The sequence below is a fragment of the Anomaloglossus baeobatrachus genome, chromosome 11 (assembly GCF_048569485.1).
Source record: "Anomaloglossus baeobatrachus isolate aAnoBae1 chromosome 11, aAnoBae1.hap1, whole genome shotgun sequence".
In the NCBI taxonomy this organism is placed as follows: Eukaryota; Metazoa; Chordata; class Amphibia; order Anura; family Aromobatidae; genus Anomaloglossus; species Anomaloglossus baeobatrachus.
The window spans coordinates 118111499-118129441 of NC_134363.1; the positions used below are offsets into that span (position 1 = coordinate 118111499).

Below are 17943 nucleotides of genomic sequence, written 5' to 3' on the forward strand. Positions count from 1 at the left end.
GACACACGTTCCGTGTGATTTTACGTGTGAGTGCCATCTACCATTGAATAACATGGGTCTCCGTGTGTACGTGTCTCCGGTACGTGCAAATACGTACCGCACACGTACAAAAAAACGGATGTGTGTTGCGGGTCCTAGATAGGTTCTGCACCTATATGCCGAGCCAGATACCTGACCTTAGGTATCCCTATAGCTGGACCATAAATAGGGAACAGATGGGATAATCTCTTCGTCAACCGCACTAAACAACTATAAGAGACACAAGGAGGACACGGGAAAAATGCATGAACTACTTATCCACAGATGACAACAGTAGAAGTTTTCAGCAACGATACCACAGGGGAGTTCAAGCCACTTGGTTGCAACCAAGGCTTCAATGGACTGAAAAATGTCACCAGCACCAGTCCAAGAAAGGATGGGATGTTTAAGCACCAAGAGAAAGGCTGATGATTAGCAGCTGGATGGAAGGCGAGCTCCTGCTGGGTCCAAAGTGGGGAGAGATTAATACAGCAGGGGTAGAAGTAGGAGCACACTCAAACAATCACTATTCAGTCAACCCGGGACACCAGTTCTGGAACACAACACCATCACAACTTTCTTCTCATCTCTTCACGGGGCCTGCGGCTTGGAGTGGAGCGCTCAGCCCAGGTTCTTCACAGCTGGTAGGGCAACTCTAACAAAGGACTTTCTTCTTTCAAACACCGATGACTGCTTCTAACTTATCCAAGGTCGACGGGGCTCATCACAGCGGATGACTAGTACTACTCAGGGGAGTGGAAAGACACCTGGAACTGCAGCATTTGACTTAGACTCTTATTATCGGCACCGCTGCCCCGCGCCTCAGCGCCAAAAGCCATTGTCGCGGGCGGGGAGGACGCCGCTGCTGCGCTCGCTCGCTAACGCTCGGGTCCGGCGCTGCTGCGGCTGCTGCTCAGTGGCTCGAGCGGTGGGCCGGATCCGGGGACTCGAGCGGCGCTCCTCGCCCGTGAGTGAAAAGGGTGGTTGGTTTGGGGGATTTAGTCCATGACGCCACCCAAGGGTTGTGGTGAAGATGGGCACCACCGCTGCTGGTGACAGGGATCCCGAAAGCGATGGTGGGGAGCAGCTGGGATGTTGTTTTCCCCCTCCGTGGGTATGGGTCGGTGGTCCCGGGGCCCGGTGGTATGACGGGGAGGCTGGGTTGGTGAGGTGCAGGGTTGCAGAGACAGCGCTGCGCGGTGCCGGATGGCACAGGTGTACTCACTCAGCAAGAGATGCACAAAGTCCTCGGTAAACCAAACGGCTGGATGGACGGGTCCCGCAGCCGGCTGCAGTGTCTCTCCCCGGACAAGTGATGGCGGCTGTCTTTCCCTGCACGTTTGTGTACTGTTTTGACTATGATGGATCCCCAACGGTAGTCCGCTCCCCGGTGTATGGGTGCCGGAGGAGCCCGTTTGCCCGCAGGCGCTGGTCCTTGGGTCTCTAGCCTTAGGCGGTAGCTGTATACCCTCACGGTGCGGATGGTTGCCCTCTAACGGGTCTTTGGCTGTTAGGAAACCCCTGGGGTTCCTGTCACACTCGGATTTGACTGTTGACGGCAACTCCAAGCCTAGTCGGGGTCCGATGGCCCTGCCTGTGTGTGCTGGCTTCACTTCACTCCCCGGTCGGTACCGGCGGGCCAACGCCCGACCCCGGTCCTACGGTTCCGCATTGATTCACCACTCCTGCAGACGGCCACCACCGTCTGCCAACCTTGTTATCAGTGCCTGGGCCACAAACCCAGACACACTCTACTTTACTCCTCTCACTTCAACCTCCAGGACAAATCTCTCACTTTTCCTGCCTCCAGGCCTGTGAACTCCTCGGTGGGCGGGGCCAACCTCTTGGCTCCACCCCACCTGGTGTGGACATCAGACCCTGGAGGGAGGTGTCGCGGGCGGGGAGGAGGGTGTCGGCACACTACGCTCACCCCTTCTGCTCGGGTCCGGCAGCTGCTCAGTGGTGGCTCGAGCCGTGGGCCGGATCCCGGGGTTTCTCGAGCGACACTCCTCGCCCGTGAGTGAAAGGGGGGTTTGTTTGGGGTGTGGGGATTGTTATAGTTCGTGACGCCACCCACGGTTGTGGTGATTTCACCACCGCTGCTCAATACGGGGATCCCGGGATGGTGATGCGGAGCAGCCAGGTGTTGTGTTGCCCCTCCGTGGGCAGGGGTTGGTGATCCCGGGGCCCGGTGATGGTTTGTGAGGTGCGGGGGCCTGGTGGGCGCAGGGACGCGGGGGCAGCGCTGTGCCTTGCGGCACTGTGGTACTCACTCAGCCTGAGACACGGACACAGTTTGTACGGTAAACCAAACGGCTGGTAGGACGGTCCCACAGACGGCTGCACCTGCACTCCCGGTAGGTGACGGTGATGTCCCTCTTCCTTGCACCTATGGTTGACTTGTGGTAGCGGTGGATTCCCTCCGGTTACCCGCTCCCCGGCTACAATCTGGGCCGGAGGAGCTCTACACTTTGCCCGCAGGCGCTGGCCCTGAGAAACTGGTGCCGTGGCGGTGGCGGTGTCTCTCTGCTTCAGGTTGGGCTGTTGTCTTTGGTGTTGGGGGATCTGCATCCCCTTCACTGACGGATTTGGCAAATCTGGCGACTCCTAGCCTTGCCGGGGTCCGAGAGCCCCTGCCCTGGTGCTGACTGTCCTTCAGAACACTGCTCCAGACCACCGGGCACACAGCCACCGGGGTCCTTCCAGGAACTTCCAAACGGTCCCCCTCCAGACAGTCACCGCCGTTGCTGACCTTGCTGATCTGGCCCTGCACAAAGCTGGACCCTTCAGGCTTTCCTTCCTTCTTGTCACCTCACTTGCTTTTCTCCTTTTCCACTTGTCTACTCTTACTTGTTTACTCCTTCCACTTCCTCCTCCCTGACTAGACTCTCCACTCAAGCTCTCCCTGAGCTCATCTGCCTGGTTTTCCCGCCTCCAGAGTTGTGAGCTCCTCGGTGGGCGGAGCCAACCGCCTGGCCCACCCCCTGGTGTGCATCATCAAACTCCTGGAGGAAGGCAACAAGGATTTCTGGTTCCTCGGGGCACGAAGCCGAGCAGGCCACCGCGACATCCCAGACCATCACACCGGCCTGGTGACGAGTAAAATAGGTACGAGACCCGTGCCTGACTACACGCTGTCCCATGGGTGCTACAAATGCAGCCGGGAACAACATAATTAGTCATGATGTATAGGGAAAGACATGTCAGTCTAGCTGAGTAGGTGTAGCTCTGTAACTGATCACTTCATCCCTGGCCCAGCCTTCATTTTTGCAGTGCAGAAGCCGATCTCTGATTTATGCTGCCCATAGTTCAGTCAGCATGCATCATGTGAGAGGTTACCTATAAGAAAGTATCATATATTTTCCAACCATTGGCCAAAGGCTAATCACTTTGTTGGTACCATTGCCATATTTAAGATGATTTGTGACTGGTTATTTCTGGGCAGAACAGTCACGTTTATGGTGATCACTAGTGGTTGCTCTATGGTCCTGTTGAGCACAGAAACCCAATTACAAGGACCCTCGGTATGCCCCTCCACAAAGGGTATTCAGTGTCTTGATGCACTTAGCCTTTGTTGAATTTTCGGTTGATAAAATACAGAAATCAGATGTTTGTTGGGAGTCAATAGGATATGAAGATATAAAAGCTCACTACATACAGTATAAGGTTACATCCACAAGGAAAGTAAATTTAGAGGAAAAAAATCAGTGATGGATTCTGTTGCAAATTCATATTAGAATCCACTTCAAATCTGCATCAAAATCAGCGTGAGTTATATACGGTTTTTGGCTGAAGAATTACTCTGGATTTTACCCTAAAGATTGCAAAGAGTAAAATCACTAGTAATCCCAAGTAAAAACTGACATTCTACAGATTTAAAATCCGCACCACACCAAAGGTCAATTTCCAGATGAATTTCACACTTATTTGACATCTGATAAAATCTCATCCACTTTTCTACTACTGCAATGCACAGTAGATACGCAGAGAGAAAACCTACAGCGAATCCACCCTTTGTGAATACTGTGCTTTGCAAAAGTATTCACCCCATTGGTATTTTCTTTGTTTTGCTATCTCACAACCTAAAATTTCACAATAAATACGATAAAATAATAAGCTGTGTTGGTTTGGTGCCAGACACAGCGATTACCTTGGTGGCCAAAAAGTTTTGGCTCAATTTTGGGCTCATATGACAATAGCACCTTCCTCCATACATTTGGGGAGTCTCCCACATGTCTTTTGGCAAAATCAAAACAAGCCTTCCAATTTTTGGCTATAATTAAAGGCTTTTTTTGGCCACTCATTCATAAAGGCCAGCTCTATGGAATGTACTGTACTGTATTGTGATCGTATGGACAAATACTCCAGTCTATGCTTTGGAACTCTGCAGCTCCTTCAGGGTTACACTTGCTCTCTGTGTTGCCTCTCTGATTAATGCTCTCCTTGCCCAGGCTGAGAGTTTTGGTGGGCAGCCCTCTTTTGACAGGTTTGTTGTGGTACCATGTTCTTTCCATTTCAGTAAAATGGATTTGATGGTGCTCGGGGGAATCATCAGCGATTGTGATATATTATTAGAACCCAACCCTGACTTGTACATCTCAACAAATTTGTCACTGACTTCGTTGTCATGGTGTTGTTTGGAGATCTCCTTATGCGGGCGTCACACGATACAATCTATCGTGCGATTGCACAAGCGATCGTACCCGCCTCCATCGTTTGTGCGTCACGGGCAATTAGTTGCCCGTGGCGCACAAAGTCGTTAAACCCCCGTCACACGTACTTACCTGCTGAGCGACGTCGCTGTGGGCGGTGAACATCCACTTCCTGAAGGGGGTGGGATGTTCGGCGTCACAGCGACGTCACACAGCGGCCGGCCAATAGAAGCGGAGGGGCGGAGATGAGCGGGACGTAAACATCCCGCCCACCTCCTTCCTTCTGCATAGCTGGCGGGAGCCGCGGGACGCAGGTAAGCTGTGTTCATCGTTCCTGGGGTGTCACACGGAGCGATGTGTGCTGCCCCAGGTACGATGAACAACCAGCGCAAAGAAAAATAAACGACTTTTTAAAACATGAGCAACATGTCAATGATACACGATTTGCAAATGTTCTGCGTCGCTCGTGGTGTCACACGGGAAGACGTCGTAAACGATGCCAGATGTGCGTCACGAAAACCGTGACCCCGACAACATATCGCAGGATAGATCGTCTCGTGTGACGCCTGCATTAGTCTTCATGGTGTTGGTTGGCGATCTCCTTGGTCTTCATGGTGTTGCTTGGAGATCTCCTTGGTCTTCATGGTATTGTTTGGAGATCTCCTTGGTCTTCATGGTGTTGTTTGTAGATCTCCTTGGTCTTCATGGTGTTGTTTGGTCGGTGGTGCCACTTGTTTAATTGTGTTGCACCCTCTGTGGCCTTTCAAGAAAGGTGTGTATGTACAGACAGACCCCCAGGCCACTTAGATTGCACACAGTGGACTTCTTTTCATGAAGCATGTGACTTATGAAGGTAATTGTTTGCACCAGAAATTGTTAGGGGCTTGATAGCAAAAGGGGTGAATACATATACACATGGCAATTTTTATTTATTTTATCCCATAAATAATAATTTTTGCCTATATTTTTCTCAATTCACTTCCACAACTTAGACTATTTAGTGCTGTTGCATCACACACAAATGGGATTATAAAAAAATATTTAAGTACAGGTCATAATGTAACAAAATAGGCAAAAAGCCAAGAGGGATGAATACTTTTGCATTGGCACTCTATACCCTAAGACCTCATGGAGACATTCTTTTTTTATGTACATGTTTTATCTGTAGTTCTTCACGGACAGAACACACAACCCTTATAGTCTATGGAACTTTTCACAAAACAGTTTTTTGTAGGCAGGGAATGCACCAAAAAATTAATGGAGACATGTCTGTATATTTAGGCCGGTGTCACACTTGCGAGTGCCTTGCCTGTATCTCGTGCAAGTCTCGCGGTACTTCACCCAGCACGGACTCACACTCTCCTCACAGGAGCGTCTCAGCTGCATAGAGACGCATGCAACCGACCCGCTCCTGTGGGGAGAGTGTGAGTCCGTGACGGGCGATGCACCACGAGACTCGCGCGAGATACACGCGAAGCACTCGTAAGTGTGACACCGGCCTTAAAGGGAACCTGTCACTAGTTTTTTTGCCCTTTAAGCTGCAGCCACCTCCACAGAGCTCTTATATACAACATTCTAACATGCTGTATATAAGAGCCCAGGCCGCTGTGTAAAACAAAAAAAACACTTTATAATACTCACCTAAACCGTCGCTGCGGCTCAAATGTATATCTTCGTCCTCCGGTGCCGGCGCTGCCTCTTTCGGCCATCTTCATCATCCTTCTGAAGCCGGGGTGACGCGTCTACATCATACACATTCGCCGGTCCCGCGCATGCGCACTACAATACTTTGATCTGCCCTTCTCAGGACAGATCAAAGTGCGCCTGCGCAGGACCTGAGTGCCAACAAGTGTGTATGATGTCAGATGTGTCATGCACCGCGGCTTCAGAAGATGGAGGACGAAGATGGCCGAAAGAGGCGGCGCCGTCACCGGAGAACGGAGACACCCATCTGACCCACATCCACCGCAGCGACGGTTTAGGTGAGTATTATAAAGTGGGTTTTTTTTGTTTTACACAGCGGCCTGGGCTTTTATATACAGCATGTTAGAATGCTGTATATAAGAGCCCACTGGTGGTGACCGCAGCTTATAGTCACCAAATCTGGTGACAGGTTCCCTTTAAACCGAGTCACAGATCAAAATCACTCATAAATTCTATGGGTCTGATGCTGTGAAGAACAATATCTGCTAGGAGCTTGTATGTTCTCCCCCGTGTTTGCATGGGTTTACTAAGATTCCAGACTAAAAGAGCAGTTCTTGAAGCGTCTTCTGCTTGAAAAACAGACATCTTTGAGCTCCAGAAAAAAATGCTGTGTGAACATACCCTTATGGTTTTCAGTGCAGCTCTAAGCCCCATGTTGAACACATTATAAATAGTTGTGCGCTTGCTAATTACTATATTTTACTAATGAAAACACTGGCAGAAGTGATGTTTAATATGGCAACAAAGGCAAATTAGTAGCACCATTGTTCCATGTACTATCCCAGCAGCAGCTCCAAATACACAAAAGTTTACCCAGATTCCTTTATTTTCTAGATTAAAACTGAAGATTTCAGTGAGACATTGCAGTCTGGAATCCCGCACCGACCATGCCATCTTTCTCAGGGGTCCTTAATGGGTGGAGGGCAAATGCCTGGGGTAAGTCTTCATTTGTATTCATTTTCCATTCCTACTTTACTTCTTTTTGATACCCTAGTTCCTCCATTCCTCTACTTTTCTTCTCCACTTTTTGTTTATCTGAGGTTATGTTAGCAGATTTTTTCATCATTATTATGTTTAAAAGGGGAATTGTCAGTAGGATCAGTCCTCGTAACCCGTCTATATGGGAATGTAGGTCATACAAAGTTCAATAAAATGATGCCTTCATAGCTGCGATCTGATGTCTTAAGGCCGCTTTACATGCAACAACATCGCTAACGCGATGTCGTTGGGGTCACGGAATTCGTGACGCACATCCGGCCTCGTTAGCGACGTTGTTGCGTGTGAAATGTACGAGCGACCGCTAATGAGCAAAAATACTCACCTTATCGTTGCTTGTTGACATGCTCCTCCATTCCCAAATATCGTTGCTGTTGCAAGACGCAGGTTGTTCGTCGTTCCTGCGTCAGCACACATCGCTATGTGTGACACCGCAGGAACGAGGAACAACCCTTACCTGCGGCCGCCCGCAATGAAGAAGGAAGGAGGTGGATGGGATGTTCGTCTCGCTCATCTCCGCCCCTCCGCTTCAATTGGGCGCCCGCTTAGTGACGTGACTGTGACGCCGAACGAACCACCCCCTTAGAAAGGAGGCGGTTCGCTGGTCACAGCGACGTCGCTAGGCAGGTAAGTAGTGTGACGGGTCCGAGCAATGTTGTGCGCCACGGGCAGCGATTTGCCCGTGACGCACAAACGATGGAGGCGGGCATGCACGCTAGCGATCTCGCTAGCGAGATCGCAGCATGTAAAGCGGCCTTTATTCCAAAAAAATCCACATTTTTCTTAATATGTATGTGAGCTGTTAACATCTATGGGCCAAACATAGATCTCCCTGAGAATCTGCCTCGAGAGCTTATTTTATATAAAAGAAGGCATTATCAGTGTGAAACATATAATAACTGAAAGTCTGCTCTCCTGATCTCACACTGGTAAAGCTCCCTTTCATGTAAAATAAGCTCTGGAGGCAAATTCTGAGGCAGATCTATGTCCGGCCCAAAGATCTTAACAGCTCATTTACATATTAAGATAAAAATGGATTTCTGAGGAATAAGACATCTAGTTACAAATATCAAGGTATCATTTTATTCCACTTTCTGTTGAACTACATGACCATGTAGTTGGCTTAGGAGGGTTGATCCTACTGATAGGTTCCCTTTAAGAACAGGTGAACTTAGGGCTTGTTCAGATGAACATATAAGCGGTCCATATGCTGTTAGAGTGTGTCACGGACCTCATACACAGAGCATACGGGCCCAGTGCTGCATATGAACTTCCACTTGGAAAGAACTAAACCTTTGGTTTGGATTTGTGCTGTAAGGAAAAGGATTGAGAGTAAAGCGGGCTTTACACGCAGCGACATCGCTAGCGATGTCGCTGCTGATCGCACCTGCCCCCGTCGTTTGTGCATCACGGGCAAATCACTACCCCTGGCGTACAAACTCGTTAGGCCCCGTAACATGGACTTACCTTTCCTTGCGACGTCGCTGTGGCCAGCGAACCGCCTCCTTTCTAAGAGGGTGGTTCGTGCGGCGTCACAGCAACGTCACACGGCAGGCGGCCAACAGGAGCCGAGGGGTGGAGAGCAGCCGAAGGAAAGACACGCCCATGTCGTTGCCAGAGGATGCAGGTAAGCTGTTGTTCGTCATTCCTGGGGGTGTCACACTTAGCGATGTGTGCTGCCTCAAGAACGACGAACAACCTGCATGCAAAAGCAGCAACGATATTTGGGATTACAATGACCGGACAACGATCAACGATAAGGTGAGTATTTTTCGTTGTTCGTACGTGTCAGATTCAACGAAATCGCTAACGAGGCCGGATGTGCGTCACGAATTCCGTGACCCCAACGCGACATCTCGTTAGCGATGTCACTGCGTGTAAAACCTGCTTAACACTTCATAAATAATGTGACCAGGGATATCACAGCAGATCATCAAGTACCAGGAACATTTTTACTTAGGGCTTAGAGCGTATAAATCGGATGAGGGGAATGCGATAAAAAAATCTGCAATCTTTTTCTCACACTGAATCGGAATGAGGAAAAAAATCGCATCATGCTGCATTGTCAGCGAGTCTTGGCTCACTCTCACCCATACAAGTCTATGGGTGCGATGAAACTGAGGACATCAGAGTGCAGTCTGATATACACCAAGACAGACGATGGAGAAGAAGGAGAAATTAAGCTCTCCATCTATTGTGCACCTGTGATCTGATCACAGTATGATGACACTTGGTTCCAGTCTGAGCCGAATGTCCCCCATCAGATGCCATAAGCTCATCTGACCCCTGCCTTTTGGGTAAACTGTTGAAACAATAATCTGAAAGTTGGGTTGGATTCTGGGGACAAGGGCCAATAATTCTTTACTATTATGTATCGTAGAATCAGTATTAGCAAGTTGCCCATAATTAGGACCCTCTCACAACTTGGGGATAGAACATAAAGGGGTATTCCAATCTCCAAGTTCCTATCCCGATATGTAGTAGGTGCATTAATAGTAATAAAGCAAATGACTCCAGTTAGAAATTTAGTATTGTTCTTCTGATATAGCCATGTTTCTTACCTCATGTGCAAGGCACTGCAACGTAGATATCCATGGATGCAATCACGAGCAACTAATTGTCACTATGGATACCCAAGCTGCTGCAATGCCCTGCACATGAGGTAAGACACATAGCTAATCAGGAAAACTATACTACATTTCTAATTTGAGGTATTTGCTAATATTATTATTTAACAACATTTCGGGACATTCATTACGTCTTACAATAAAATCCGATTGTGAAAAGAATATCATGTTTCCCTTTCTTGCAGGATATGACATCTTTACATTCCCTCCAACAACTAGTATTGGTCCCCAGTCATTTACAGTCGGCTTCCCAGTTCCTTCTTACGCAGTCGCAGCCTGTCCAGCAAGGTAATATTCACGGTTTATCATATATTTGCGGTTTTGTCGTATACAGAGTGTATTATTATCTTTTGAAGGCCAAGTGTAGATCTTTGCAATGCAAGGCCAGAAAAATGTTTCTGCGAGTGACAGTGCATGTCACATATTTATAGCACTTAAATAAAGAAATAACGTTTGGAACACCATTCTAAGTCTGAACTGGGTGCAAAAACCTAAAAAAACATCACTATATGGAGATAAGGTATGCACACCAGTGACTATGCAAGGGGAATACATGTAATAGCAGTAACTGCTGTGTGAATACTGGCCTGAAAAATACAATAGCTACATGGAAAAATGGAAAAATGACTATGGAATCTGCATTACTGCCATGAACATATGAATAAAGAGAAATTTAGCTATTGAATTGATCAATGCAACAGAGCCCCAAAACCTCTTCACGGTAATCTCTTATTTTATAGCACTGGGAACCTGCAGGCATTTCCATACCTAGAACTCAATGAGATACATTAATACTAATAGTTGTAAACTTGGCTAATACGGTTGGCAAACCAACGTATACAGATGCAATAAATAATTATTTGAACTATTCAAACATATTTTTGCAGACAAAATATAAAATAAAAATATGAAGTAATTTTCCGATATATATAAAAAATGCAATAAAGTTTAAGAGATAAAACAACAAAATCAGAAACTTCTGATTTCAGCGCAGAGTAAATGGTCATGTTTTATAGTTGATTATTCATCAATAAATCCTTATAGCAGTCAGAGATCTGTTTGTCTTATAGAATCTTACAGCTGATACCAGCCAGGTAAGTTTCACTGACAGGTGTCTCCCTGCATGCGTGTATTGGGAGAGACCTGTCACGCCTCGGAAAAAGCTTTTAAAGTACCGTATTTTCAAGCGAAAAAACGACTGAGCGTATAAGACGACCCCAACTTTTCCAGTTAAAATATAGAGTTTGGGATATACCGTATATGATAGAGTATAAACCGGCCTGAGTAATGTCCTATTGTTTAGTAATGTCCCCTGCAGCAATGAGCCCATTGTTTAGTAATTTCCCCTGCAGTAATGTGCCCATTGTTTAGTAATGTCCTCTGCAGTAATATCCCCATTGTTTAGTAATTTCCCCTGCAGTAATGTGCCCATTGTTTAGTAATGTCCCCTGCAATAATGTGCCCATTGTTTAGTCAATTCTCCCTGCAGTAATGTGCCCATTGTTTAGTAATGTCCCCTGCAGTAATGGTCCCATTGTTTAGTAATGTGCCCATCCTTGTCCCCCCTGTTGTAGCAATGAGCCCATTGTTTAGTAATGTTCTCCTACTGGTCCCCTTCTTGTCCCCTATTATGCCATTGTTAACACTTAATAAACATTATTCTCAGCTCTCCTCTGTTCCCGCAGTGACCTCAACTGCTTCTTGTAGACCGCAAGTGATAGCATCCGATGCACGGGGTTGCTGTCTGCCATCATGGCTTTACTGCAGTTGAATGCTTTGCAGTGGTGTAAAGCATTCAACTGCAGTAAAGCACTGACAGCAGCGTCCCCGTGTATGGGATGCGATCACGGAGGAGTGCTTCTTGTAGACCGCAAGCCCATAGACCCCTCCATGATCCCGTCGTGTACATGGGGCCGCCGCCCCTGCTGTCAGCGCTTTACTGCATTTGAATGCTTTACGGCACCGCAAGACAGCAGTGGCAGCAGCCCTGTGTACAGGATGCTATCGCAGAGGGGTCTATGGGCCTGCAGTCTGCCAGAAGAAGATGAAGGCACCGCGGGAACGGAGGACATGTGAGAATAATATTTATTGTGTGTAAGAAGGAGACCGGTAGGAAGGGCATTACTAAACAATGGGCTCATGCAGCACCGTGCACCGCCGTATAAGATGACACCTGGTGTATAAGATGACCCCCGACTTTTGAGAAGATTTTCAGGGTTTAAAAAGTCGTCTTATACGCTGGAAAATACGGTATGCTTTTCTCTGAAACATTGCAAATTTTCAGATTCAAACATATCTGATTGAAATCGTACAGCCATTATCTGATAATGTTGTCTGTCCATGGATCAGGCAACATGTATCAGCTGTCAGGTTTTTGTTATGTAATCTGAGAACAGAATGATGTAGGGACAGAGATCCCAATTCCAGGGATGTGCCAATATGTGGTCTGTTTGCTGCAGTTTTGATAAAAATCCTTGTTCTCTCTTCTTTAGATAATTTTTAATCTAGTATAACTGTTTTTGGGATAATTTTGCCTCTTAAATAGTGTGATAAAAAGTGATCAAAAAGTCACATTTATCATAAAATGGTACCTATTACAATAGCAGCTTGTCATGCAAAATAATAAACTCTCATACAAATCAGGCTGACGGAAAATTGTACTAATGGTTCTCAAAATATGGCGAAGGGAATGAATACTATTATATAGTATTAATAGTATTGATAAAGGCTAAAGTCTAGCCGAAATGCGTTTTTTTTGTTTGTACCGTGACTGTGCTTTCATGGATTAAATCCTTATAAATATTATCTCAAGTTTTGAGTGCTGGTCTCATTGTTCATTCACTCCATGCTGGTGGTAGATTTTCTATACTGACTACTTTGAAGGAGCCTGTCTCTAGAGAAGCTGATGTGTTTGTTTCAGCTGCAGCTGTGAAGTTTCCTGCTGAAGAAACTTAGGAGTGCTATTTGTTGTGTCTTTTCTCACCAGTTTGTCTTCCCTTCCTTGTGTTGTTTTATGGCAGTAGCAAGACTAGTGTCTCGCTGGCCCACACACTAGCCAGGGTGAGCTCAGGGCCAGCTAGGGCCTTGGCACATGAAAGCACAGATGGGGAAGGACCCTTTTAGGGACATTAGGGAGTGCAGGGATCAGACTCAGGTGAGTTTTAGGAGGTGACCCCCGCTTCCCTTTCCCTATCATCAGGGCCTTCTGGTACATCTTCCCTGGTCTTTCCTTTGTGCTGCACTGCTCGCAAGGTGTCCTTTCGCACCTGGCGTGACACTGTTACTGGTCTGCTTGGTGCTGTATTGATAAAATCACTGTTTTATCAAAAGGAGATCTGAAAATTTTCTCTTCAGAAAGGACTTGAATTCTAGTGCCACCTACTGGAAGTAGCAATCTTAAAAATCAATATCGGCCTTTTAACGAGTCTTGCCAGATGACTTAAGGATGAAAGACAAACCAGACACTACTTGCAGACATATGTTTCAGGGTGTTTGCTCTTCATCAGTGCAAAGCAAGAAATATAATTTGGCTCTATGAGAGGCCTCTGATCGGGGTTTAAGATATAACATTTCACCTTGTGAAGATTGACATGCCTGTGTGAGGAGTCTTATAGGCCATGAAATGCTCCTCTGGGAAGTTAAATATGCAAATTGCCTCTTGAGCTAGACAGTATTACTAGAGAACTAGTAAACCTCAACAAAACTAATATAACCAGTGGATTCTCCAAATTCAACACAATGCTATTTTTAGTGGCTGCTACGGTCTCAGAACTATTCACCTCCATATGATCAGTGACCTAAGTACTTAGTAGAGCATCTTTAGTTATTATGACCTGCTGCAAACATGATGCGGATCCAAACATCAGCTTCTGGCAACGTTCCTCTGGAATCTTAGCTCTTTCCTCATGGACAATGGCCTCCAGTTTACTAATATTCTTGTGTTTGTATGATGCAAGCACTTTCTTTATATCCCACCAAGGATTTTATATGGGGTTCAAGTCAGGCAACTGTGACAGCCACTCAAGTATCTTCTTGAACTTGTACTGAAGCCAAGCCTTGGGGTCATTGTACAGTTGAAAGGTCCAAATGATGACCACATTTCAGCTGCCTTAGGCCCCCTTCACACGTCAGTGTTTCTGGTACGTATGTGCTTTTTTTAATACGTACCAGAATCAGTGACATACGCAGACCCATTATAATCAATGGGTCTGCTCACACATCAGTGATTTTTCACTGAACGTGTCTCCGTGCAGCGTACACGCGTGTCCGTGATTCTGCACGGAGACAAGTCAGTTTTTTTCTGGCATCACTGATGACCCATGGACCACACTATGGTGTGATCTGTGTGTGGACCATGAAACACTTACCAGAAAATCACGGACATAATAAATAATAAATATTTTCAACTTACCTTGCCTGCGATTTGCTGTGCAGCCTCTGTGCTCTCTGCAGCTCCTGCCTGGCTCATGAACATTCATGAGAGCAGGAAAACCTGACCAGGAAGTAGCTGCAGAGAGCGGTGGGCGGACGCTGCAGACTCGAGGAATTCAACACCATGGAGAGCAGGAGCGGGGGCAGGTGAGTAATGTCCATTTGCAATCACGGATCACGGATTGCACATGGACAATCCACGTGTGCTGTGAATCACGGAACATGGAGGGACATGTGCGTGTTTTACACGTCAGTGAAGAACGTCAGTGCTGACGTGTGAAACGGGCCTTGCAGACAGTTCTATCTGTCTGTGTTTTTACATTACAGTAATTAAATGGGGTCCACTTTACTAAAAGTGGAAAATTCCTTTAAGAAATGCTTTAAACATACAGCCGCCTCCAAGTATTAGAAAAGCATAGTTTCCATAATGCAATAAGTCATGAAAGAGAATGACCCTCCGATTCTATTCTATATTACTGTATATGATCATGTCATCTCTAATAAATGTATCATTGACGGATTCGTATGCAGTAGGATTCCAGAGTACTGAATGCTCTTACACATGACGTCTAATTATATCACTTATCTCTCTGTCAATATTCAAATTATAAGATATACTAGATTCAGTCATCTCTCCCGGCCTCATTAATCAAAGCCATATTCACTTCTGGGAACAATTACTCCAATGTTTTTTTTAATTAGACTCCAAACTGAAGTCATGTGAACTGAGTAGACCTTTTAGGAGCCAATGCGGAATGAAATAATAAAAATTAAACTTTCCTGTTTATGAGAGAAACACCCGAATAAACTATAATTACTTTCTCCAGAGGCATAAACTGGGGCAGATTTATTATTAGGAGTGCACTTTGACTTTAAAGTAAATGCAGTAAATTTTAATTCATTCTGGAAATGGTCACATTTCATTTTCGCACTCTACTATGAAGTTAAAATACAGTTTGCACCCTACCTGAAGTGGCAAGTGACTTACATGGGTAACGGTAAATTCAACTAAAAGCAACAATATGTGCCAAGGTTTTGAACTCGCATAGATGTGACATCCAAACCTTCAGATGGGTACAGTGAGGACACAATGTCACGTCTCCACTAGAGTCCGCTCCTGCGACTTCTGCTTCAATCACTCACCAGACACCGCCGTATTCCCGCCATGGGCAGTGCTGGGTGCTGGTGATGGGGGAGGAGTAAGTGGCTCTGGTGGGCACAGGCTCCTCCCATCCACTAATCTGGGTTTCACTAGGACCTGCAGTACCACTGGCTGACTGTGGCGGCGTGTGCCTTTCAGCTGAAGTCACCACCTTTCAGCCAGGGCTAATGGGAAGGCACCACACCATTCTTAGGCTACATGCGCATGCTGCAGTTATTTTTGCACACAAACTGCAAACAAAACTGCACCCAAACTGCGACCAAAACTGCGCCTTGTCAGAAAGAGCCTGGAAATGTCAAATAAAACACTTGTAATGTAGGTGCATTTTTGATGCATTTTTGATGCATTTCTTGTGACAAAAATGCACCAAAAATGCACCAAGAGTGCACCAAAAATGCATGAAAAATGCACCAAAAACGCACCAAATTGACAGCATGTGTTTTTGATGCGTTTTTTTGTGACAAATGTTGACAAAAACGCTAGAAGAATGAACATGCTGCCCTTTGACAAAAAAAACGCTGACAAATAAACTGCAAGGTGCACATAGCAAATCTGACTTCTCATAGACTTTGTACCAAAAAACGCGACAAAAAACGCAGCGTGCGCATTAAGCCTTATTATTCTTCCAGTCTGCTGATAGCTGCCAGATATAGTCTTGTGGTATTACTGCTGTGGCCCTGGTTCACATCCTGCTCCTGTACTATTGATCCCAGTGTTTTGACCTCTGCCTGTTCACTGACTACTCTCCTGCCTGTCTTATTTTGTACTGCGCTGCCATCTTTGGTTTGACTTTAGCCTGATTTCCTGACTACGCTCTTATCTGCCAATTTTGTCCCTTTTCTGTCTCCTGGTTTTGACCCTGCCTGGCGACTACTCTTCTCCAGATTGCAGCCTTCCATAGGCAGCGACCTTCTGGACCTTGTTGTAATTTCAGATCCCTGTACAGGGGTTAAATGTTTTCAGGGCCCTCAGGATCCTGCAGAGTGGGCGGTTAGCCTCTAGTCTGTCCATGACAGCCATCCTGAGTCTGTGGTCCCGGGCAGACGTCACACACAAGCTGTGAGTGATCAATGCTTTACAGAAATTTTAGTTCTCTTCTCACCGATGAAATAAACTTTGTATGTAAAATATTTACTAAATTTTCAGAACAAACTACCTGACACTAACTAAAAACAGCAAAGTAATTTTCTTTTTGCCAAAATCATAGTTATAGTCCCAGACACGAATATTGGTGTGTGGTAAATATTAGAACGTACCTTGTAGAACAAATTCAAATTGTCTCTCCAGTAAAGGAGACAAACTCTAGCACAGCGCCACCTATTGGAAGTAGCGATCCTAAAAGTCACAAGTGGATTTTCAACAATCCTTTGCAATATGACTCAGGATATATAAGCCAGATCAGAATCCCAATTTGCAGACACGGTGTTTCGGGGTGCTTGCCCCTCGTCAGTGCAAAGTATGGGGGTGTCTGATCTGGCTCATGAGAAAGCTATGTGGGGACCACGGGGGAACACTATTCTCCTTAAGGAGACTTTGCAAGCCAGTCTGGCTGCCAGGTAAGGGGACTTATAGCTGCAATGCCCCTCTGGGAAATATTCAAATTGTCTCTCCAGTAAAGGAGACAAACTCTAGCACAGCGCCACCTATTGGAAGTAGCGATCCTAAAAGTCACAAGTGGATTTTCAACAATCCTTTGCAATATGACTCAGGATATATAAGCCAGATCAGAATCCCAATTTGCAGACACGGTGTTTCGGGGTGCTTGCCCCTCGTCAGTGCAAAGTATGGGGGTGTCTGATCTGGCTCATGAGAAAGCTATGTGGGGACCACGGGGGAACACTATTCTCCTTAAGGAGACTTTGCAAGCCAGTCTGGCTGCCAGGTAAGGGGACTTATAGCTGCAATGCCCCTCTGGGAAATATTCAAATTGTCTCTCCAGTAAAGGAGACAAACTCGTGTAGAACTTGTAGAACAGATATTTTACAAAGAGTGAGGTAGAAAGTAAAGATGCGAGGAAGTAGAGTGGCATCTACTGGAGAATCATGGTCTAACCAGCTTCTTCAGTAAAGCAATACACATGGATAGGAATGCTTACCGGTGTAGAAGTGTGAATGTAAGCAAATCTCCCTGAATTCATCAACAATACCAAATGTTGGAACCTTCTCCCATCATTATTCCAAATGTTTCTCATATTCTTTTCCGAAATGGGGTCACTTGTGGAGGTTTAAATATACTTGAGCCTCAGGGGCTCACAAATGCAATATGGTAACCCAAAAAGTGTTGTATTCTGAAAGCCAAATGGCGCTCCTACCCTTCCGAGGGCTGCCATGTGGTGTTGATCACATATAGGGTA

The 17943-nt window shown here is 46.2% G+C and overlaps 1 protein-coding gene across 2 annotated transcripts in view; it reads left to right on the forward strand.

The window, feature by feature from the left end:
- The window catches only part of POU2F3 (POU class 2 homeobox 3), a 227703-nt gene that overhangs the window by 180039 nt on the left and 29721 nt on the right, over positions 1-17943 (forward strand). For both annotated transcript variants that reach the window (XM_075328791.1, XM_075328792.1), the window contains exons 4-5: positions 7209-7310; positions 10183-10285. In XM_075328791.1, coding sequence (XP_075184906.1) covers positions 7209-7310; positions 10183-10285 — 205 coding nt within the window. The remainder of the gene's footprint in view (positions 1-7208; positions 7311-10182; positions 10286-17943) is intronic.